At 51.1% G+C, this 22210-nt stretch overlaps 2 protein-coding genes across 6 annotated transcripts; both read left to right on the top strand.

Annotated features, from left to right (window-relative positions):
- Positions 1-105: 105 nt before the first annotated feature.
- Positions 106-22057, top strand: HOGA1 (4-hydroxy-2-oxoglutarate aldolase 1). 5 transcript variants are annotated; one of them, XM_088020094.1, is made up of 8 exons: positions 106-546; positions 10531-10659; positions 10851-10978; positions 11438-11572; positions 11791-11887; positions 13534-13667; positions 14152-14266; positions 21124-22057. In XM_088020094.1, the coding sequence occupies exons 1-8, from the start codon at positions 336-338 to the stop codon at positions 21216-21218; spliced, it is 1044 nt and encodes a 347-aa protein (XP_087876220.1). In that variant the 5' UTR covers positions 106-335; the 3' UTR covers positions 21219-22057. The 5 variants fall into 5 exon arrangements, with proteins under 5 accessions (XP_087876220.1, XP_027954621.2, XP_027954622.2 ...); XM_088020095.1 differs by lacking the exon at positions 106-546 and adding an exon at positions 8426-9117 and having other exon boundaries at positions 10531-10595; XM_088020096.1 differs by lacking the exon at positions 106-546 and adding an exon at positions 9064-9117.
- Positions 4126-5739, top strand: CUNH10orf62 (chromosome unknown C10orf62 homolog). The gene has a single exon (XM_028098822.2). The coding sequence runs from the start codon at positions 4380-4382 to the stop codon at positions 5073-5075; it is 696 nt and encodes a 231-aa protein (XP_027954623.2). The 5' UTR covers positions 4126-4379; the 3' UTR covers positions 5076-5739.
- Positions 22058-22210: the final 153 nt, after the last annotated feature.

Raw genomic sequence — 22210 nt, 5'->3', positions numbered from 1 at the left:
GGGCCGGGAATTGTGGGAGGAGGGCCCGGGCCCCACTGGAGAAGCCTTGTAGGGTCGGTACTCCAGGAACCCGCCCCCCCCCCCCCCCCCGCCTGGCCCGAGGGACACTAGGTTGTGGCGTTTGTCCAGCTGCTCCCTCAGGGGAGCGAGGCCATGGGGCCTATAGGCTTAGCCTCTGACCCTGGGGACGCTCAGCCCAGGCCTGCCCCAGCACCAATAGTCAAGGGGCAGCAAATTTTTAACTAGACACACTGATCATTAACAGGGTAGGAAGGAGTTCAAACTCAGCCTCACTCAGGGGCAGAGACCAGCTGGGCCTTGGGCCTCTTGCAGAGATGTTGGGCCGTGGAGTCTGGTCCTCCGTGAGGCAGGGGCTGAGCAGGCGCTTGTCCAGGAATGTGGGGGGCTGGGCCTCAGGGGAGGGGAGGAAGGTGGACATTGCAGGCATCTACCCCCCTGTGACCACCCCCTTCACTGCCACGGCAGAGGTGGACTATGGGAAACTGGAGGAGAACCTGCACAAACTGGGTACCTTCCCCTTCCGAGGTAAGTGGGGTCTGTCCTCTCGGGGAGTCGGGGGAGATGTGAATGACCCCAGTCTCCTCGGCCAGTGAGCTGCTCAGAGACATTGGGTACCCCAGGAGTCGTTTTATTATGGGAGAGGAGCAGGGGGCACTGCTTTGGGGTCAAGAGGCAGGAAGCTCCTTGCTGGCGTGCAACCTTGACTGAGTCTCACCGGCCTCGGTTTCCCCAGTTGTAAACTACCAGAGGGCCTTCTTAGGCCCTAGGTAATGGGTATGAAAGTCCTTGTCAGCTAAACACTGTGCGGTTGTGAAGGCAGCTGGGGGTGTCACGTGGCAACCCAGCCAGTGGGCTCATCTCCCTACAAGCCCTGTTTGCACACTCTCTTCTGAGCCAAGCCTCCCTGGATCCTCTGAGTCATTTCCCTCTTTACACATGGGTCTCCCCTCGCTGGGGTCAGGGACCGGACAACATGCAACACAGCCACAGGCACAATAAATGGAGGGAAGAAGAAGTGGTCAGTCCCTCCCATCCTGCCCACCCTCGTCTGTCACCTGTGACAACTCCCCGAGGCGGTAATCTCACTAGCCCCATTTCACAGATGGGGCGCTGGGGCTCAGAGTGACACAGTTGCTTGCCCAAGGTCATTGCTAATACATGGCTGAGCTGGGATTTGAACCCAGGTCTGACTGCAGGGCTATGCTTGGTTTCACTCCACAGCACTAACCCCTGAATTGCTAGACCAGACTGTTTCAACAAAGTCTGGTTGGCGCCAGCTTTGGGAGTGGAGAGGTTCTGACTGAGGGGGGGCAGTGGAGCAGTTGAGAACATGGACTCTGGATTCAGATCACAGCTCTGCCACTGACCTAGCTGTGAGATCATCTCTCTGAGCCTCAGTCTCCCCATCTGACACCTGGGAGTAATGATGCCCACATCATACGATGGCTGGGAGAGAAATCCAAGAGAGGGCAAATGAAAGCACGCTGTGAATAGAAAAGGGTGATGTACCCTAGAAGCTATGGATCCAGTGGTCACAATCACTAGGACCACAGTGCCATAGAGCTGCTTTGTGACTGACTACTGACCTGACCAAACCCCATCCACGTCTCAGGGTTGAGGTGATGGGACCCTTTCCTAGGGCTCAGCGAATGCCCTGTGGATGCCCATGGTGAGCAGTGACACAAACTCTAAGTAAATTTCTCTTCGGGCTCAGCTTGCTGGGGCCTGAGAGTCTGCACGGAGGCCTGCGTCTCTTGAAGCAAAGTGAGAAGCTCCTTGAATTCTTATTTATGAAAAAAAAATTTTTTTAAGTACTCTCTATGCCCAGCGTGGGGTTTGAACTCATGACTGCAAGATCAAGAGTCGCATGCTCCACTGACTGAGCCAGCCAGGCGCCCCTTGCTCCTTGAATCTTAAGAGAAAGGAAGACTTGGCTTCACCCTCCAGGTTCAGTGACACCCTGGTGCAGGGGGTGGGGAGGGTGAACTCTGCGTCCAGTGCCTGCCTGCCACCCAGAGAATCCACAAACACCCCCAGGCTCTTCTCTGGACCTTTCCTTCCCTCCTAGCTGCTCGTTCACTCCTGCAGAGCACATGGGGGTGCCCAGGACCACAGGCTGCTGTGGATTTGGCAGGCCACGGGCCACGGGTGCCCACTGACCCACACAGGGTCCTCCCGCCTCATCTCTCTCTTACCCACACACCAGGGAGGCAGTGGGCTGAGTAGAAAGAGCTCAGCATCCCGAGTTAGAAGGCTGGGTAAGAATCCTGGTTCTGCCAGTTATGGCGACCTTGGAGAAATCCCTGAACCTCTCTAATCTGACTTCCTCGTTTTAGAATGGAACTGAGCCACAGGGTTAATGCATTCCTCCCAAGCAGCTCAAGTGTGAGGCCCTGGCACAAAGAATAGAGCCATAGGGTCCTGTCACTGCTCCCAGGACACAGCCAGAATGCCCGGGAAAGGAGCCGTGAGCAACTTTTGCTCTACAGACAATGTTTCTCTGGCCCCATCCTGGCCCCCAGCTTTGACTTTGCTGCCCAACACTCGGAGGCAGAGGAGGAAGCCATCACATACCACATTGCCACGGCCTCCTGCAATAAGTTAAAGGGCCTCCAAAGAGGAGGTGGGAACCTGCCTTTGATGAATCAGTGAACAGTTAGAGATTCTTCTGGAAGGTATTGCCTGAAACTGTGTAGCTCTCTTTATTTCTTATTTTTGAATTGTTAATTTTTGCTGATTATTTGTATAAAGAGTATCATTTTTAAATGAAAGTTATAACTAGAGACCGGAGGGTAAAACTGTTGCAGAGGGGCCATTTGGCCCTGAACTCGCTCCCACAAACAACCTCCAAGATGAACTTTGAGTTGTTATTTCCAAATGAGTTTAGTGGACGACCACAGAGCTACTTCAGCAGGACTAGGGAGATGATGTTCCCCATAAAACTTTGAGCTTGTATCTTATTCCCTTAGTACGTAGACTAAGATATTATAGTGTATATTAAAGCCATTACTTTGTTAAATAAAAATATTTTGTTTAAAAAAAAATCACAGGGCGCCTGGGTGGCTCAGTTGGTTAAGCAACTGCCTTCAGCTCCGGTCATGGTCCCAGGGTCCTGGGATCGAGCCCCGCATCGGGCTCCCTGCTCGGCGGGAAGCCTGCTTCTCCCTCTCCCACGCCTCCTGCTTGTGTTCCCTCTCTCTCTGTCTCTCTCTGTCAGTTAAATAAATAAAATCTTTAAAAAAATAAAAATTAAAAAATTAAAAAAAATCACAATTTTTACAACCCTGTTTTGGCATTTACTTTGGCATTCACTTTTAAAAAGTGAAATGTGTTTTCTAAAAAATGTGTTAGAGGCCTCTGGGAGAAAAATGAGGGGCCCAGGCCTGTTTCTACCCTGAGAGGCTCTGGATATAATTTGGAATTGTGGGCCAGGCTCTCCATTGTCTGTACCTACAGAGAGCCTGGCCAGGTGGCTCACCTGCTCACCATCTAAACTGTGCCCATTTAACCAGGGCTCAGTGGGAGGGGGGAAAATTCTGGGTTTGCAGGTGTGTCACTAAGGGAAGAGGTAGCAGCCCCCATCCTGAAATGGCCTCTGCGATCTGGGATCTGGTGAAGACCCCTATCCTATCTGCTCTGCCTTCTCAGCCCACTGTTGTCTCCTCTCAGTTGTGACCTCATGTTATTCTAGAATGAGCTCCTTCCCTTCTGGACCCTGCTCCGTAAAGGGGTTGGGGCTGCAAATGTGCCAAGCTGGCAGCAGGGGTGGGCCCTGAATGAAAGGAGACACCGACATCAGGCAGCCTGGAATGGATGCCTGGAATGGAAGGACCCCTTTCAGCTGTGGTTGGCAGCACCTGCCGCCTGGGGGCCACCGGATGGAGTGGGAGAGAAACCAAAGATTGGAAAAGAAGAAAGATTGAGTTGCAGAATGGGTCACAAGCAGAAGGCAGAAGGGACTCAGAATTGGGGAAGCTGCTTTTCCACTGACCTCGGGGACAGCTGTCAGGGTGGGAGACGGGACTTGGGCCTCAGGAAATGGCCTGCCAGGCTGGACATGAGGGATGCTGTGGCCTCTCCCCACCCCGCCCCCCTAGCCACCTTCCTCACAATGGGGTTCATTGCTGAGGTGGGAGGGGCACCCTAGGAAGGGTCCAGCTGGGGGCCTGCCAGCCAGACAGCCTCGGGGAACCTGCCCTTTCAAGCATGAACCATACCATCCGGGTTCCCCCACTCCCAGTGTGCTCTTAGCTCTGCCTGCCTGGCTTAGGGTCCTGGAGGCCTTCTTGGAGCTCATCCAGCAACCATCATGCAAGGTGGTGCTGGGGGCTGCCCTCTTACTCGGCGGTGGAGGCCTCATGCTGTGGATGCAGAGGAGGAGGAGAAGGAAGACATCCCCTGCTCCTGCCCAGGAGGAGCAGGGGCCACCCAAAGGTCACCAAGCAAAGAATGAGAACTGGATTAAATCTCACTTTAGCTGCCTTTCCGAAGAGAAGCTGGCCGCCAGCAACAGCACCCCCCCTGCCCCTGAGAGTGGCAGTGGGGAGGCCAGCACCACGGTGCGCACGGAGACCTTCACCACCAGGCGAGGAGAGGTGGGCGCAGCTCTGCACGGGCAGTCCCTCACCAGCAAGCAGAGGTTGTCTGGCTCCTCGCTGACCAAAGAGACCCAGAGGGAGTCTGGAGAATCCTCGTCCACTGATGTGGCCGTGTGGGCCACTGTGGCTACCTGTACCAAGGAGATTGACAACCTGGGACAGCAGCTGGCTAATTCCATGTTGCAGCGCGCCACGATTTACCAGAACTCAGGCCACCTGGAGTCCAAAGACATCAACCGGGAGGAGCTGAAGGCCCTCGAGGAGGTGGAGTTGAAGCTGAAGGGGAATTTCCTCACTCAGCGAGAAACCGCGGTAGCTGGCATGAACCACGCGCACACCTTCCATGGCCACGGTCACCACGGCCACCAGGGTTATCCGAGCCACCTGAGCCACCAGAGCTACAGTCTGCCCAACCGCAGCCAACACACCTACCACCCCTTTGAAGCCACCACCTAACCATGGATGGAGACGCCCCTTCCCCCGACAGGGCTGGCACACAAGTGCAGGCCTGTTTTCTTTCCTGTGGGGCAACCCGTGTGGCCCAGGGTGAGAGGCTGCCGCCCAAAACCCTTCTTCCTCAGCCCCCCACGGGGTTCCTGGGCCCCTTTGAGTCTGTGAGTAGGGTCTGCCACGGAGAATGGCTCCCGATGGAGGGGCAGGTGGAAGGAAGGGAAGCAGCCGAGACACACGCGTGGGCCCCTGAAGACCCACCAAGAGAAGACAGACGAGGCAGATCCCAGGAGTAGCTGAGAGCCCCGGACTGACGCCAAATGCCTGGAACTGAGCCAATAAAGCCTTGTATACCCTCATTCTGAGTCTTGGGGGGCTGTTGCCAGCCTCAGGACTGGGCGAGGATACGGGGAGAGGGTTCCTGCTCCCACAGTCCTCTTCGTGTGGCCCTTGGCTTGGGCTTTTTGCTGGGCTGATTGAAGACTCCATAAATCAGCTTCCCTGCGTCTCAGGTTCTGGGGATGGGATGTCTCCTGGGAGCTCAGCACCCACCAACCCGCTGTTGGCCAGGGAAGGAGGAAGCAGCCAGTTGTCGGGCGGTGGGGGGAGAGACGGGCTTTCAGAAGCTAGTAAGCAAGGTGGGGTGCGGGTCTCCTGTCCTCCTGGGTCATCTTCACCCTTCCGCCTGCTGCTCGAGTCGTGAGGCCTCCTGCACTGCAGTGCTCTCTCCCTGCCCCTGCTTTCCGGGGCCGCTGGGATCCCCATTGATGCCTCCCCACCTACCTTCAGAGCTGTTGTGCCGTATACTCTCTCTTCCTGTTTATGCTCCTGGCTGGGGCTGCTGCTGGTACTACGAATTAGTACGACCAGTAGCTCCGTCTTTTTTTTTTTTCTTTTTTCCTTTTCAGTTTTTAGTAGGTGCCATGTTCTGTGTTAAGTGTTACAGCACAGTCCCATGGGGACGGTATTGCGTTACCTCCGTTCTGCGGATGAGACACTTGAGGCTCAGAGCTGTAATTCATCTGACAGGGCGTGGACAGTAAGTGGTGGAGTTAGAGCCCCGCTCTGGCTGACTCCGATGCTCAGACCCCAAGTCCCTGCCTGGTGCTGCCCCCTAGCAGTGGCCCTCCAGGGGCCTCCCTCTCTCATGCTTACCTCTGCCCTCTTACCACATGTCCTGACTCTCTGTGCCCTCCCTCAAGCCCGGGACTTCCCCTGCCTCCTCTTCCTGGGTCCCAAGAAGCCGTTTCTGGGGCAAGGGGGGACCTCCAGTAAGGGGCTTAAAGGGAGGCAGCTCTCTCTCCCATGAAAGTTGAGAGAAGTCAGCTACACCGCACTGTCTAACCCCCAGGGGCTCCTTTACATAGAAATGTACCATTGGCATCTGTGATGAACTTACCAGTGTTTCCCAGCCTGTGGGCCTCAAACCTCCCAGGAGAAGGCGCCCAGAATCCTTCCAAAGGATGGATAAATCTACAAACACCCTAAATGTTGTTGATTGATTTTATGGGGCATAATTGGAAGTATTTGAATTCATCTATCTATTGTAAAGATTTTAAGTAATCTATACACCCAGCGTGGGGCCTGAACTCACAACCCTGAGATCAAGAGTCACATGCTCCACCGACTGAGCCAGGCAGGCTCCCCAGTATTTGAATATATTTTAAAATTACTAATAAGTGACTTTATACAATGTTAATGTGTGTGTGTGTGTGTGTGTGCATATATACACTTTAAATTTCAAATACTTCATACTGGGTGTCGTGGAGGAGGCCACCAGGAGGGGATGTCCATGATCTTGATGATTCTTGGCAAAGTAGGGCCATGTGCTGTGCGAGGGGGACAAAATACCATGAGGGGCAGAAGCCAGGGGGAGTGAGGAAAGGCTCTCCGGGGCTGCAGCTCAGGGAGGAAGGTGGTCCAGGCAGAAGGGAACAGCATGTGCAAAGGTGTAGAGGCAGGGTAGTGACACTGTGTCTGGGGGACCTTGACAGTTTGGCTGAAGGGAAACATTTAGAGATGCGCGAAAGGTAGTAGGAAAAGCCAGAAACATGACTCTGAAGCTTAGAGCCCAGAAGGACGTAGAAGAGCATCCAGTCCAACTAACTCATTTTACAACAGAGACCAGTTTGCGAAATTTTGCCTAATCCTGCACGTGGAGGTGGGGGAGATGGAAGGGTTCTGGAGAACCTCTGTATATTTTTGGGTAGGCCACAGGGAAGGACAAGGAACAGGAGATGGAAGTTCAGAGGAGAGATGTCCGGTGGAGGGATCCCGGGAAGACTTCTGAGGGGAGGTGGCAAGGATGATGGGTCAAGGGGCATAACAGTAAGAGAGACTGTGATTCCTTTGGGCCACAGTCAGTCACCATGTTCCTTGTGCATGCCCAGCCCTGAAGACCCACTCCTCTCCCCCAGGCCACTCTGGCTCCCCAGAGCAGTCAGCATAACTGTGGGGCCGAGGGAGAGTAGCTTCTGTGATGGGCCGTGTTGTCTTGCAGCTGGAGGGGGCAGGAGAAGTTCCTGAGAGCAGGCTCCCCTCCCACAGCAGCCAGCCTCCTACGCCTCAGATGGAAAGCTGCCACCCTCCTGATTTAAGGCTTGAGCACTTTCTCCGGACTCTGTCATAATTACAGCTAACACTGCTAGGTTCTAATCTAAGCACTTTATAAGTAGTATCTCGTTTAAGCCTCACAACTCTTTTTTTTTTTTTTTTAAGATTTTATTTATTTATTTGACAGAGAGAGACACAGTGAAAGAGGGAACACAAGCAGGGGGAGTGGAGGAGGGAGAAGCAGGCTTCCCACGGAGCAGGGAGCCCGATGTGGGACGCGATCCCAGGACCCTGGGACCATGACCTGAGCCAAAGGCAGACGCTTAACGACTGAGCCACCCAGGCGCCCCAAGCCTCACAACTCTTTAAGGAGGACACTAATATCCCCATTTTTCATGTGAGGAAACTGAGGCTTGGTGAAGCCATTTGCCCAAGATCTCATAGCTGATAAGGGCCTGCACCGAGTTTCACGCAGGCTCCTCTGAGTTCAGAGCCTGCACATCCGACCACTCCACCCACCTGCTCCTCCATCGCCCGCTGTCTTCACTCCCTGACCCGTCCGGGGCCCTGGCCCCCCCTCCCTAGTCTAGTCCCCTCTCTACACCAGGGGAGGCACAGCAGGCCTAAAACTGGACATCCCACCCGGGAGAGAGAGGGGGCTCTTTGCAGCATCAGTTCACAGATTTCAAAGTGCTTTCTTGCACAATTTTCTTGTTTGGGCCTTTAAAGTAGCCTTATGAGGTAGGATTGAAATGCTTTTATTATCATCCCATAGAAAAGGAAATGGGGACTCAGAAACATGATGTAATTTGCTCAAAAGGGGAGCTGGGTCCGACTGCTTCCCGACTCTGTGATATTCCCTCCTCCCCAGCCTGGCCTGCCTTCCTCCGGCCTGGGTCACATGCTCCTTTCTGAGACAACGGAGAGGCCACCAGGAGTCTTGAGCACAGGGGCCTGCCTCCCCTCGGAGAGTGTAAGACCCAGCTGTCCTGCTGCTCAGGAGCCCCTGGAACTGGCCCCCAGAATGAAGGGGGTCTTGGGGATGAGTGAACACGGCTGAAGGAGTGGCTGGTACAGGAACCGGCCTGGCCCCCTTCCAGGGCGGTGGTGGCAGCCAGGGTTGCGGAGGGAAGGAGATGTCTTTGGAGGCATTTCCATAGAGGCAGCGGCAAAAGTTCCATCTCAGAATCCTTGACCTCTCAGCAGAGGATGCTGGTCCAGTCCTCTCCGGGGTTGGCGACTCATCCATGGGGGCACTCACACTGGCAAAGCACCGGCACCTTTTGTAACAAGACAGAAGGAGGCTCCTGGCCTGACATGGAGAAATGGATCCTGAGGAGGCAACACGACAGAAGCCAAAAACTATTTGCCTCAAGATGCTCCCTGCAATGTTACCAAGGCAAAAAAGTGGGGGGAAAACTGCTAAGTATCCAGTGAGCCATTCTGGCAATCCACTCCTTGGAATCTGGTGGTGTCGTGAACAGCATGGAAAAAGGTTTGTGGTGAAAAGTTGACTCTCCATCACACTGTGTCCCCTAAGGATGACTCACTGGAACAGTCTCTCTTGGTCCCAATGCCAGGAAACTCTGTGTGTCTCTGGTGCAGCTGCTTTGCTTTTATCTTGAGTTCTGCGTATCTGTCAGCTGATTACATTTCCCTTTTAGCTTTGACTGTCAGGAAGCTCCAAATCAAAGTGATGGCCCATCTCTCACAACTGCGTGGCAGGGATTTTGTACATCAGTATCACCCCCGAGCTTTCTTTGCTTTGCTTTCTCCCAAGAGGTCTCCTATTTATTAATAATCTTGTTGTGTCATAGGCTGTATTTGTCAACTATTTCAGAACAATGTTTTTGGAATGGGATGGAGTAGAGAGGAGGAAGAAGAGGAAAGAGAAAGTGAAATAAAAGAAGCAGAGAGGAAAATGGTTTTACTCTAACATTCCCTTCAGATTCAGCCAAAGAGCATCAATTCTGTGATATAAAAGGGTTGACACCTTACCCGGTGGTGTTAGAAACCTCTCAAATGATCGGTCAAACAGGAAAATGCAAAATAAAATAATGGGATGTCACTTTTTACCCAGAAAATTGGCAAAAATTAATTCTGACAATACCCAGCATTAGCATGGATGAACACTAACAGACCCTTCCATGTGGTACGAACTGGCTAATGAGGCAGACGTTTGGCACGTGAAGATGCACATGGATGGGGCTCAGCAATTACACACCCAAGTAGACTGTAGAGAAGCTCAGACGTGGGCACAGAAGACCTTATAGGATGTGTTTGTTTCAGCATTATTTGTAAGAGCAAAACTAAGGAAACATTCTAAATGTCCCCAAAAGGAGAATGAAAAGTAAATTGTAGTCTAACTTCACAATGGAATATAATATAGCAATTAAAATGAATCAGAACTGTGTACTGCTATGGACAAAGCTCACAACATAATCTTGAGCAAAAATAGCAAACCGCAGATGTTTGTATGAGCTTGATTCCATTTCTATAAAGCTTAAAATGGCAAAAAAAAAAAGTCTTATATCTTGTTTATGGGTCAATATGTATGCCTTAAGGGTATAAAGACATGAACGGGAACAATGACACCCGAGTCGGGACAGCTAGAAGAGGAAGAAAAAGGTGATCAGGGGAGGGTTGCTGTGGGTGCTGGGTACACACCTGTGGATTCTATCATTATCGATTCTTTTGGGTATAGCTAAAATATTTCATTAACACAAAGAAAAATGGTGTGGACACTGCCGTCACAACTGGGTAAAACATTCTGCCTCCATCAGGACAACGACGGGAAGTGAAAAACTATGATGTTGGGGCAGTAGGGACCGGGGTGCGCATAACAGCAATGTCCCGGTTGTTGTTAGAGGATGGGAAGGCGTTGGCTGTGATGGGACCTCTCTTGCAGGCTTCGTGGTCCAGGGCTCCAACGGAGAGTTCCCCTTCCTGACCAGCAGCGAGCGGCTGGAGGTGGTGAGCCGAGTCCGCCAGGCCATGCCCAAGGACAAACTCCTGCTAGCCGGCTCTGGCTGCGAGTGTGAGGCCACAGTGCTCTGGGCTCTGGGGGTGCTTGGGGGGGCCTCGGAGTGGGGAGCCAGGCTCCTTGGCCCTGGGGCTGGTTCAGTCCACCGGTTCTGTCTCTTCTGAACCCCTTGCTTGCGCTGCCCTTCGGCCTCCTGCCCTCACCCACCGTGGCCCGTAGGGAAGACTCCCTCTTTCCTCCTATAGCCACGCAAGCCACTGTGGAGATGACTGTGAGCATGGCCCAGGTTGGGGCAGACGCCGCCATCGTGGTGACCCCTTGCTACTATCGTGGCCGCATGAGCAGTGCTGCCCTCATTCACCACTACACCAAGGTGGGTATGGGGTGTGGGCATGGGGTTGGGGCCTGGGACCGAGAGGAGGCTGCCTGGGGAGAGAGGGCAGCTGGGGGTCGAGGGGGGAGCTTCCTTCCCGTGAATGGCAGCCGTGGGGACAGGGAGGGCTGCCGCTGGGCCACTGGCCAACCACACTGTGTGGCCGTTTCCTCACCTCTCAGTTGGGAGGAATGACCCGGTCTTCCTCACGGGGTCCTTGTGAGGACCGAGTTCCATTGAAATGCAGAGGACTTAGAGCTGAGCCTGGCACATAGAAAGTGCTCATGAAATATTATTATTATCGCTTACAAGCAGGGAACATGGCACTGTGGCCCCTAGTGCAGGAGGTGGGCGTGTCCAGGCGGCGCCAGGGCCCCAGGCCCAGAGCTGGCAGTGGTGGGCAGTGCCTCACACTCCATGGGGCCCCACTGCCTCTCCTCTCTTCTCTGCCTCCCTCAGGTCGCTGACCTTTCCCCAGTCCCTGTGGTGCTCTACAGCGTCCCAGCCAACACGGGGCTAGCCCTGCCCGTGGATGCAGTGGTCACGCTCTCCCAGCACCCGAACATCGTGGGCATCAAGGACAGTGGCGGTGACGTGAGTGGCAGCGGCTCCCGGCTGGGGCTCCTTCCTCGTGCCCCGGGCCATCAACTTCGGGGTGGCTCTGGGACCCGCTTCAGTCCTGGGCTCCTCTTGGGGTCTTGCTGTTGTGTGGGCTCTCTGGGGCTGGGGCGCTCATCCCCGCCCTCCCCAGCCCCCATCTCGCTTGGTGTTGGAGCTCTGGGCACGGTTCTCATGCAGGTTTGCTGTTGCAGGTGACCAGGTTGGGGCTGATGGTTCACAAGACCCGGAGGCAGGATTTCCAGGTGCTGGCTGGATCGGCTGGCTTCCTGCTGGCCAGCTACGCCGTGGGTAGGCCTCCTGCTGCACTCACACTGTCGTGGGTGGTACAGCCAGGCGCCCCCTGCTGAGGGCTGGGGCCCGGTCTGCAGGGTCCTTTTGCCAGCCTGCCTGCTTGGAAACCTCAGAGTGCAGCACGCTGCTCGCTTGTCTGAATGTTGGGTGCTTCCAAGTGACCTTTCCGGGCAGAAGAGGGTGGCTGTGTATAATCCTTGGGCTGTAGCAGGGATGCCCGAAGTTTGTTCTAAGTCCCAAGCTCCCTGCTTGGTTAACAAATTTAGCCCCTCTAGTCTCACCCTGTAAATCATTCTCTGAGGATAGAGGCCTTGGGGCCTTCCTTCTGGTCCAGGAGTCTGTTTTCCCCTCCTCCTGGTGCCAGGCCAGAAGGAACTGTCAGACCTATAGGGTTGGGCCGGGGAGCTTCAGCTGCCTGATTCTGTTCCAGTCTAGGATCCTAGGAACATCACCGTTAAACCAACCATGCCGGTCTGTTGTGGGTCGGGCTCCTTGGGTTCAGGTTGGATTTGAGCCCTGGATCGGGGAAGAGGGGAAGCATCTGCTCCCTTTGGCTGAAGCCGCAGCAAGGCCAGATCTGCGTTACTTGTCTGGTGCTGAGGGGGCAATGCTGGTTCCTGGCCTCTGGTGTCCACAGACTTTGGCTTGCTGCCTGGGTCCTTGCACATCTCTCCTCTGCCACGTCACAGTCTCTAAAGTGCAAGGGTAGAAGAGGGTACCCACTGAAGCCTTGTTCCCGAGGGTGGGGCAGGTGGAAAGAGCACAGGCTCTGGAGGTGGGGCGGGGGAGTGGGGAGTACTTACTGCCAGGCAGGGTATTCAACCTCGCTGGGCCTGAGCTTCTACTCTGTAAAGCAGGGAGGTGTTGTGAGAACGTGTGAGAATGTGGCCATGTTGTCTGCTAGTTCCTGGCATAGAGTGGGGATCCATAAATGGCAGCTATATTAGCTCATTCCAAATTTCCCACTCTCCATCTTGAGGCCACTGTGCTTAGGGTCACCCCTAACTAGCCTTAGAATCACATCATAGGCTGGCAGAGTGGCAAGGCCCCCAGGATCACAGCCAGCCTGTTTTCATTGCCCAGATGAGAACAAAGAGGACCGGGAGGTCTAGGGCTTGGGCAAGTTCACGCTGCCAGTGGGAGGAAATGTCTGGTCTCCCGACTGTGTCCAGGGCTCTTTCCACCCACCCACCCCCCCCCCCCCCAGCGCCGTCCCAGGCCAAATTCACCAGGAGGCGGGGGGAGATAAGATTTCAGAAGAACAAGGTCTTCCCGCTCACTCCACCCCCTTCCCGGACTGATGAGTCAGGGGGCTATTAGGGGATCGTGGAAGTGTCAACTGGCAGGTGGGACTTTACTCTGGGAGGTGTGTTGGGGGGTGCAGGGAAGGAACTGTCCTTAAGTTAGCCTTCAGGCTCTGTTCCCTGACCTTCAGCCTGTGGGATTCTACTTCAAATATGCTGGCAGCTTTTCTCTCTGGAAATCTGTACTCTGGACTCACAGAGCATGCCTTGGATATGGCCAACCAGTGGCATAGAAATCCACATCCTCTCTCCCCAGAATAAGAGGTGCGGGGGCGCAGGCTTTGGAACTGCCCGAGAGAAGAGGCTCTGGCTGATGTTCTGCATCTTACTCTGGGGTAGGAGCTGTGGGGGGCGTGTGTGCCCTGGCCAATGTCCTGGGGGCCCAGGTGTGCCAGCTGGAGCGACTCTGCCTCACGGGGCAATGGGAAGATGCCCAGAAACTGCAGCACCGCCTCATTGAGCCAAACACTGCGGTGAGCTCCCAGCCAGTGACCCCAAGGCGTGTGTGTGTGTGTGTGGGCTGGGGGGTGTCTGTGTCCTCATTGGGGCAGGAGCCATGGCAGGCACAGGGGTCCCCACATAGCCTCTTCCCTTTCAGAAAGTCCTTTTAGAGAACCTCCCAGTGTGGGAACTCCAACCACGACTTCAGACAAAGTTGAGCCCTGTTGGTTGTATTGGAATTCATTTAGGGAGCCAGTTAAAATTCTAATCCTCTAGACCCAGGAATAAGCGTTGAGACAAACAACCTGGCTGATTGTGGTGACATAAGTAATCCCGGGACCTTACCTAGAGATGCACTGCCTGGGGAGAGTGAATCATGGGACTTTCCATCAGCTTTATAAGGAGTCAGATCCCGGAAAACAGAATGATTGGGAATAAAGGAGGAGTTAGAAGGTTGGATGTATTCAGAGCCCAGACTTCCCAGGAGAGTTTTGTCTTTAATAATCTTTTCTGCAGTCAGGTGGTGTACCTGTATTGAGCAAGTCAAGGAGAAGAGCCGAGATGGAATGCCTGTCAAGAGCCCAGCAGTGCTGTGCAGAGCCATATTGGGGTCTGAGGCAGGAAGGAAAATGTGTGTTCTTAGAGACACATTTGTATGTGTATTTTATTTTATTTTATTTTAATTTTTTTAAAGATTTTATTTATTTATTTGAGAGAGAGAATGAGATAGAGAGAGAGCATGAGACGGGGGGAGGGTCCGAGGGAGAAGCAGACTCCCTGCTGAGCAGGGAGCCCGATGCGGGACTCGATCCCGGGACTCCAGGATCATGACCTGAGCCGAAGGCAGTCGCTTAACCAACTGAGCCACTCAGGCGCCCTGTATGTGTATTTTAAATTAAACTTTTAATTTTGAGATAACTGTAGATTCAGATGAAGTTGTAAAAAATAATCCAGGGGCACCTGGGTGGCTCAGCCGGTTAAGCGTCTGCCTTTGGCTCGGGTCATGATCTCAGGGAGACTGCTTCTGCCACTCCCCCTGCGTGTGCCCTCCCACTCTCTCTTTCTCTCTCTCTCAAATAAATAAATAAAAATCTTAAAATAAAAAAAAAAAGAAAGAATACAGAGAGAGTCCATGTACCCATTCCCCAGTTTCCCCCAATGGGAACATCCTACAAAATTACAGTACAATATCACAACCAGGATTTGGACTTTGATACAGTCCAGATATAGAGTATTTTTATCACCAGAAGGATCCTTCATGTTATGCTTTCATGACTACACCTACTCACCTCCTGCCCCCACCCCCTCCTTAACTCCGGCAACCGCACATCTGTTCACCATTTTTATACTTGTGTCAGTTCAAGACTGCTATATGAATGGGATCATTGGGTCTCTAACCTTTGAAGTTGGCTTGCTTTCACTCTGCAGAATTCTGTGCAGATTCATCCGAGCTGTTGCATGTAGCAATAGCCCGTTTCTTTTTATCGATGAAGAGTGTTTCACGGCGTGGCCGTGCCGCACTGTGTGTAACCGTTCACCGGTGGGAGGACAGCGGGGTCGTTTCCAGTTCGGGGCTATGAAAAGCTGCTCTGAACATTCATGTACAGGTTTTTTCGTGACTGTAAGTTTTCATTTTTCTGGGATAAATACATAATTCGTGGGTCATATGATGATTGCATGTTTAGTTTTTTAAGAAACTGCCCAACTGTTTTCCAGAGTGGCTATGCCGTTTTGCATTTACATCAGTGTAAATGTATGACTGACCCATTCTCTGCCTCCTCACCAGCTTTAGGCATTGTGACTATTTTTTATTTTAGCCATTCTGATAGGTGTGTAGAAACATTTCATTGTGGCTTTAGCTTGCATTTCTCTGATGACTAATGCTATTGGACGTCTTTTCTTGTGTTTATTTGCCATATGTATATCTTCTTAAATGAAATGTCTGTGTATGTCTCTTGCCTATTTTATAACTGGATTTTTTAAAAGATTTTATTTATTCATTTGTCAGAGAGAGAGAACACACAAGCAGGGGAGCGGCAGGCAGAGGCAGAAGCAGATTCCCCGCTGAGCAGGGAGCCCGATGCGGGGCTCAATCCCAGGACCCTGGGATCATGACCTGAGCCAAAGGTTGCTTAACCAACTGAGCCACCCAGGGGCCCCGGATTTTTTCTTTTTACCCTTGAGTTTTGGAAATTCTTTATATCTTTTAGATACCAGTCCTTTGTGAGATATGTGGTTTGCAAATATTTTCTCCCCATCTGTAGCTTGTCTTGTCATTCTCTGAACAGGTCTTTTGCAGAACAAAAGTTTTTAATTTTGATGACGTCCAATTCATCAATATTTTCATTTACATTTATATTTATGCTTTTAATATCAAGTGGAAGAAGGCTTTTTCCTGGCACTAGATTGTGAGGATTTTCTCCTATTTTTTTTCCTAAAAGTTTTATAGTTTTATTTTTTTTAATGTAAAAAAATTTTTTTAAAGTTTTTGTTTTTGTTTCCGTTTTTTTTGGACAGAGAGAGAGAGAGACAGTGAGAGAGGAAACATAAGTAGGGGGAGTGGGAGAGGAAGAAGCAGGCTCTCCGCCAAGCAGGGAGCCCGATGTGGGCCTCCATCCTAGGACCCTGGGATCATGACCTGAGCCGAAGGCAGACGCTTAACGACTGAACCACCCAGGCGCCCCTAGTTTTACGTTTTACAAGTCAGTGACCCATTTTGAGTGCATTTTTGTATGAAGTGTGGGACTTAGGTGGAGGTTCATTTTTTTTCGCTTCTGGATATCCACGTGCTCCCCCACCATTTGTTGAAAAGATGATCTTTCTTCCACTGAATTACTTTTGCACCTTTGTCAAAAATCAGTTGGGCGTATTTGTGTGGGTCTATTTCTGGATTCTCTGTTGCTCCCATCATCTGTGTGTCTATCTGCAAAACCACACCAAATTATTCTAAAGTTTATATGGAAAGGCAAAGGAATTAAACTAGCTAAAACAATTTTGGAAAAAAATAACAAAGTGGGAGGAATTAGTCTACCTGGTTTTAAGATTTATTATATACCTACAATAATCAAGTCTGTGTGGGATTGCAGAAGGTATTTTGTCAAATGCTTTTCTGCCTTGATTGATATGATCGTGTGATTTTTTTTTCCTCTTTAGTCTGCTAATATGCTGAGTTATATGGATAGTTTTCTAATATTGAACTAGACTTGCATCCCTGGAATAAATCCCACTTAGTCATGATGTGTAACTCTTTTCCAATATTGCTGAGTTCCATTTGCGAATACTTAGTTGAAGATTTTTCTGTCTATATTCATAGGAGATAGTAGTATATAGCTTTCCCCTTTTTTTGGCGCTGCCTTTGTCTGATTTTGGTCTTAGGATAATAATAGCTTCATCAGTTGACTGGGAAGTATTCCCTCCTCTATTTTCTGGAAGAGACTGTGTAGAATTGGTGTTAAATATTTTTTAACCATTTTTTAGAATTCTCCAGTGAGATCATTTGGGCCTGGAGATTTCTTTTGGGGAGGGTTTTTTTAAATTACAGCTCGGGGCACCTGGGTGGCTCAGTCGTTAAGCGTCTGCCTTCGGCTCAGGTCATGGTCCCAGGGTCCTGGGATCGAGCCCCACATCGGGCTCCCTGCTTAGCCAGGAGTCTGCTTCTCCCTCTCTCACTCCCTCTGCTTATGTTCCCTCTCTCGCTATATCTCTGTCTGTCAAATAAATAAATAAAATCTTAAAATAAAAAAATAAATTACAGCTCTGCCCCCAACCTCTAGTGACACCTCCCTGACTAGAAGGGGTAGGAATGCCTCCTTACTGCTTCCCACGTGGCCACCACTGACATTACAAATATGTCTGGAGGGGGGTGACCTCCTTCGGTGTGGGCAGTGGCGTGTAAGCTCTGATCTTCCTCACTGGGCCTCTGCTGAGACCATCCATTGTTGCGGGTGAAGGGCACTCTTTACTGCCAGAGTGTGGGGGTGGTGTAGAAGTTCTGGCTCCCAATTCAACCTTTGCTGGCCTGGGTGGGGATGGGGCCACAGCTTTTGCTGGGGTGCCTGGCTGGAGTAGAGTGGTGATTGTCTTAAAGTTTTCCATTTTTGCTAGGCTGCTCCTTCCTGGTCCTTGGCTTGAGTCAACAGGCTTTTGTTGGGGGCTTGTATTATCTGTACCCATTGGCATTTTGAGGTTGCTGGCTTCTTAAGCTTCAAGTTGAGGCCAGGGAACTCACCGCTGTGTTCCTTGGGTCCTGAAGTCCCTAGTTTGTCTTCCTTCTCTCGACCTTTCAGAGTCTTAGGTTTGTTTGTTTGTTAAGATTTTATTTATTTATTTGAGACAGAGAGAGAACATGCACGAGCAGGGCGAAGGGCAGAGGGAGAAGCAGACTCCCCACTGAGTGGGGAGCCCGATGTGGGGCTCGATCCTGGGACTCTGGGATCATGACCTGAGCCGAAGGCAGCCGCTTAACTAACTGAGCCACCCAGGCGCCCCCTTATGTTTGTTTTTATATAATGTCCAAGGATTTTTAGCTATATTTGTTGGGAGGAATAGGGAAAAGTACATCCATTCCATCTTCCTGGAAGTGGAAACTCTAAGTATTTTTCCTCCTTCCCTCCCTTCCTTTCTTTCTTTTTCCAACCTCAAGATTAAGAGTTGCAGGCTTGGGGCGCCTGGGTGGCTCAGTCGGTTAAGTGGTTAAGCGTCTGCCTTCAGCTCAGGTCCTGATCCCAGGGTCCTGGGATCTAGCCCCGCATCAGGTTCCCTGCTCAGTGGGGAGGTCAGGTTCCCTGCTCTGCAGGGAGCCTGCTTTTCCCTCTTCCTCTGCCTGCTGCTCCGCCTGCTTGTGCTCTCTCTCTGTCAAATAAATAAATGAAATCTTAAAAAAAAAAAAAAGGAGTTGCAGTCTCTACCAACTGAGCCAGCCAGGTGCCCCTCTAAGTATTTTTCTAAATGGTGATTTTTGCCCCCCATAGAACATTAAACTATTTGAAAAAATATATTAGAAAATTAAAAAGTGGGTATATTAAAACAGCATTCTTTTAGTTTTAAATATTTTATCTACATTAAAAACATAATTTATTATAATTTTACTTCCCTGGCTTGAATAGAAACAACCTCATCAAAAAATTTTTTCCTGCATCTACTCCTAGAAAAACAAAAACGAACCAATAAAAAACACACAGAACATGGATATAGGGGCACACACTTACTTTTGCTTCTGGGCCATAATACGGCAAGGCACGGTTCCGTCGGATCCTGTCTTTTTTTTTTTTTTTTTTTTTAAGATTTACTTATTTGACAGAGAGAGAGAGAGTACAAGCAGGGAGAGCAGCAGGGGGAAAGGGAGAAGCAGGTTCCCCACCAAGCAGGGAGCCCGATGTGGGGCCCCATCCCAGGACCCTGGGATCATGACCTGAGCCCAAGTCAGACGCTTAACTGACTGAGCCACTCAGGTGCCCCTGTCGGATCCTGTCTTTATTAAAAACATTGACACTTTGTTCATCATGGATTTTTTTTTGCATTGATTTCGATTTTTTTTTTAAAAAATATGGCACTAAATATTACTTACCTGGATGACTGATTTTTTTGGCATCCCCTCAAATTTTGCATCTGAGGTGATAGTCCCAGGCTAAGCAGTAATGTTTTGTTTGGGTAAAGTGGTGGGCTCTAGATCTCTCTTACAGCTTGTATCTTTACCTCAAAGGAGCAGATTAACTCAGCTTTAGAGAAAGGACAGCTGAGGAGGCAAGCACGAGTCTCCCTGGATGTGGAGGTTCTCCTGGGATAGGATGCCCTATTAATAGGATGCAAGAACGGCAGAAGTGAGGGCCATTCAGCTGAGCCCCATCGGGGCACAGCCTGTCTGGTATGTACCAGCCTCTGCACCGGGGTGGGGCCTCTGCTCTCTACGCCCACCCACCTGCAGAGAGAAGGTTCCAGAACAAACATACCACCAGGACAGGAAAAGGAGCAGCTTTTAGGTCTCTTGGGGTCTGGTCTTATAGTGGTATTTTTCTCATTTGATTCTTGTGACATGGGGTAGGTGTTGTCATCTCCTCATTTTACAGATGAAGCTGTGGGCTGCCCCTTGGGAGGAGAGGATGCTCGCTGCCATGCTAGTTCCCCGCATGCCATCCTGCCTTACTCTTGACTCAGTGCCTCTTCATGTGCCAACTCTGGGCACACATTCAGGAATTCCTGGAACACCTTTCTGCTGCCTGGGCTGTCAGCTCAGCCACCCCAGGAGCAGCTTGATGTCACCCTATTGCCCTGCCCTGCTCGAACACAATGTCCTTCCTCTGCCTTCCCACCCAGCTGGCCTCCTGCCCTGGCTATATTTAGGACTTTCCATGGTCTTTACCGCAAAAAGCATTCAATTATTTCTGTGGGTCTGGGGAGGGGGCAACTCAGAGTTCCCACACACCTAAGGTGGAAGGCGGCTGTTCTCTAGGTACTTCTTATTCCCATCCTCTCCCCTAGGTCTTTCTTTTTTTTTTTTAAATTTGATTTCATATGGATTTTTTTTTTTTTAGATTTTATTTATTTATTCATGAGAGACAGAGAGAGAGAGAGAGAGGCAGAGGGAGAAGCAGGCTCCCAAGGAGCAGGGAGCCTGATGCGGGACTCGATCCCAAGACCCCGGGATCATGACCCGAGCCGAAGGCAGACGCCCAACCATCTGAGCCACCCAGGCACCCTCTCCCCTAGGTCTTTCATACCCCACTCTGGTTTTGGGTGAAAAGCCCAGGTTATTAGGACATCATGGCTGGGGCCAGGCCTAGGAGGCGGATGGCGTATCACTCATTCCAGGAAAAAATTCCCCGGCCACTAATGGTAAATAGTTAGTCGTCAATCATTCATCAGTGGCTTGCAACTTTTTTACCCCAACCAACCTCTTTTTTTATTTCACCCTTCATGAAGCCCATACTTCTAAGGTTTTATCTTCCCTCCAAATAAAACTTTATTAAGTAATGATTACATTCCTAGTTTTTAGGTAGTCAAAGATTCATCTAACACTTCTGATCAGCATGAAATAACCAGTTGCTATGCCGAAGACAAAGAAACTTGATGCTTCATTTTCTATAAAACCCCATGCATGATTTTAAGGTATCACAATAGCTTTAGGCCTGGTATGCCCTGGCCCTAGGTCCCTGTGAACTGGGCTGCAGACCCACAGCATTGCTATCTTCTCCCATCCCAGCTTGATGACTGAATGCCGCTTTTCTCCTCAATGGGGTGGATTTTCCTCCTAAAATCCAAGGAGGTGACTTCCTTCCTTAATTTGAGTTGTTGGCATCGTATTCTCTACTGCTGACCTGCCTTCTGGTCTCTCAGTCTGAATTTCCAATTGACCGTGGTGTCACCGATGTGGTAAAGTTACTCTACCAGGGGAGGCGGGGAGGAACCCTAACTTTCTGAAAGTGACACCTGTGTCCCAGTCATGTGTATGCAGGGGTTCCCCAGTTTCTTCTAACAGGCCCTGCTTCACAGGTGACCCGGCGCTTTGGGATCCCCGGGCTGAAGAAGACCATGGACTGGTTTGGCTACTATGGAGGCCCCTGCCGAGCCCCCTTGCAGGAGCTTAGCCCCACAGACGAGGAGGCGCTGCGTATGGATTTCAGCAGTAATGGCTGGCTCTGAGGGCAAGGAGAGGACCCGAGCCCATCTCAGCTTCCTGCCTTGTGCCTGCAGCTGAAGAGGCACATGTGGGTACGAGCCTTCAAAGCCTGTTTCCCTACTTGAGTCCTCTAGGTGGCCTCTTCCAGGCTCTGCCATGCATCCTCATTTCCTAGTCTCACAGTCCCATGACTGCTGGCATTTGTACCCTAAACTCTGCTCTCTAGAGACCCTCAGTCTGGGAAGGAGCAATTGCTTGTCCTTCTACTGTGCCTTCCTGTGCCCTGGGACGTGACCAGGAGCCAGAGGGCAAGAGCAGGGGCGTACTGGGCACAAGTAACATCATGTATTTTACTGATGGGACGGCTGCTTAGACTTGGCTGGACACACCTGAGCCCAGCACAGTGCAGCGGGGAGCCAGAGCTATTCTTAAGAACCTGACTCCTTCCAGGGAAAGTGGTGGGTTCGGAAACCTAATCAGAAGTGTCACTGGCCTTTGAAAGGCCCCCAAGCTGCATTCCAGACACAGTGCCCTTTCCTAAATCCATTTTGATCCTCTCATATTCTCATCTCTTGCGTTGATCTCAACCGTAGAGAGCACGAGCTGACCCAGGGGCTTGCCAGAGTTGGTAAATAATGACCCCTGGTGGATAAATGTTACATTCTAGGAGACTTCTAGCCAACCTAGGTCTGAAACATTAGGGAAGGAGACTTGGTCTAAGACCTGGCCATCCTCTTGCCTTAGGCACTGTGCTTTCATTGTTAAAAATAATACTTTGTTCTTGCAATAAAGTTGAATAAGTGAAAACGGTGTGGCCATGTACAAATTGACACCTCGTTGCCATGTAGGTCTCAGGTTTCCTGCCTAGATGTCAAGAACCTTCCTAGAGGCAATTTAACCTTCAAGGTCTGCTTTCTCCTAGCTCTGGGAGGCCCTAAGAGTCCACAGCAAACGAGGTAT

This window comes from Eumetopias jubatus, unplaced genomic scaffold (assembly GCF_037043125.1).
Source record: "Eumetopias jubatus isolate StellerSeaLion01/CBP00866 unplaced genomic scaffold, mEumJub1_p1.0 scaffold_17, whole genome shotgun sequence".
Taxonomy (NCBI): Eukaryota; Metazoa; Chordata; class Mammalia; order Carnivora; family Otariidae; genus Eumetopias; species Eumetopias jubatus.
This window is presented reverse-complemented; position numbering and strand designations above follow the sequence as displayed.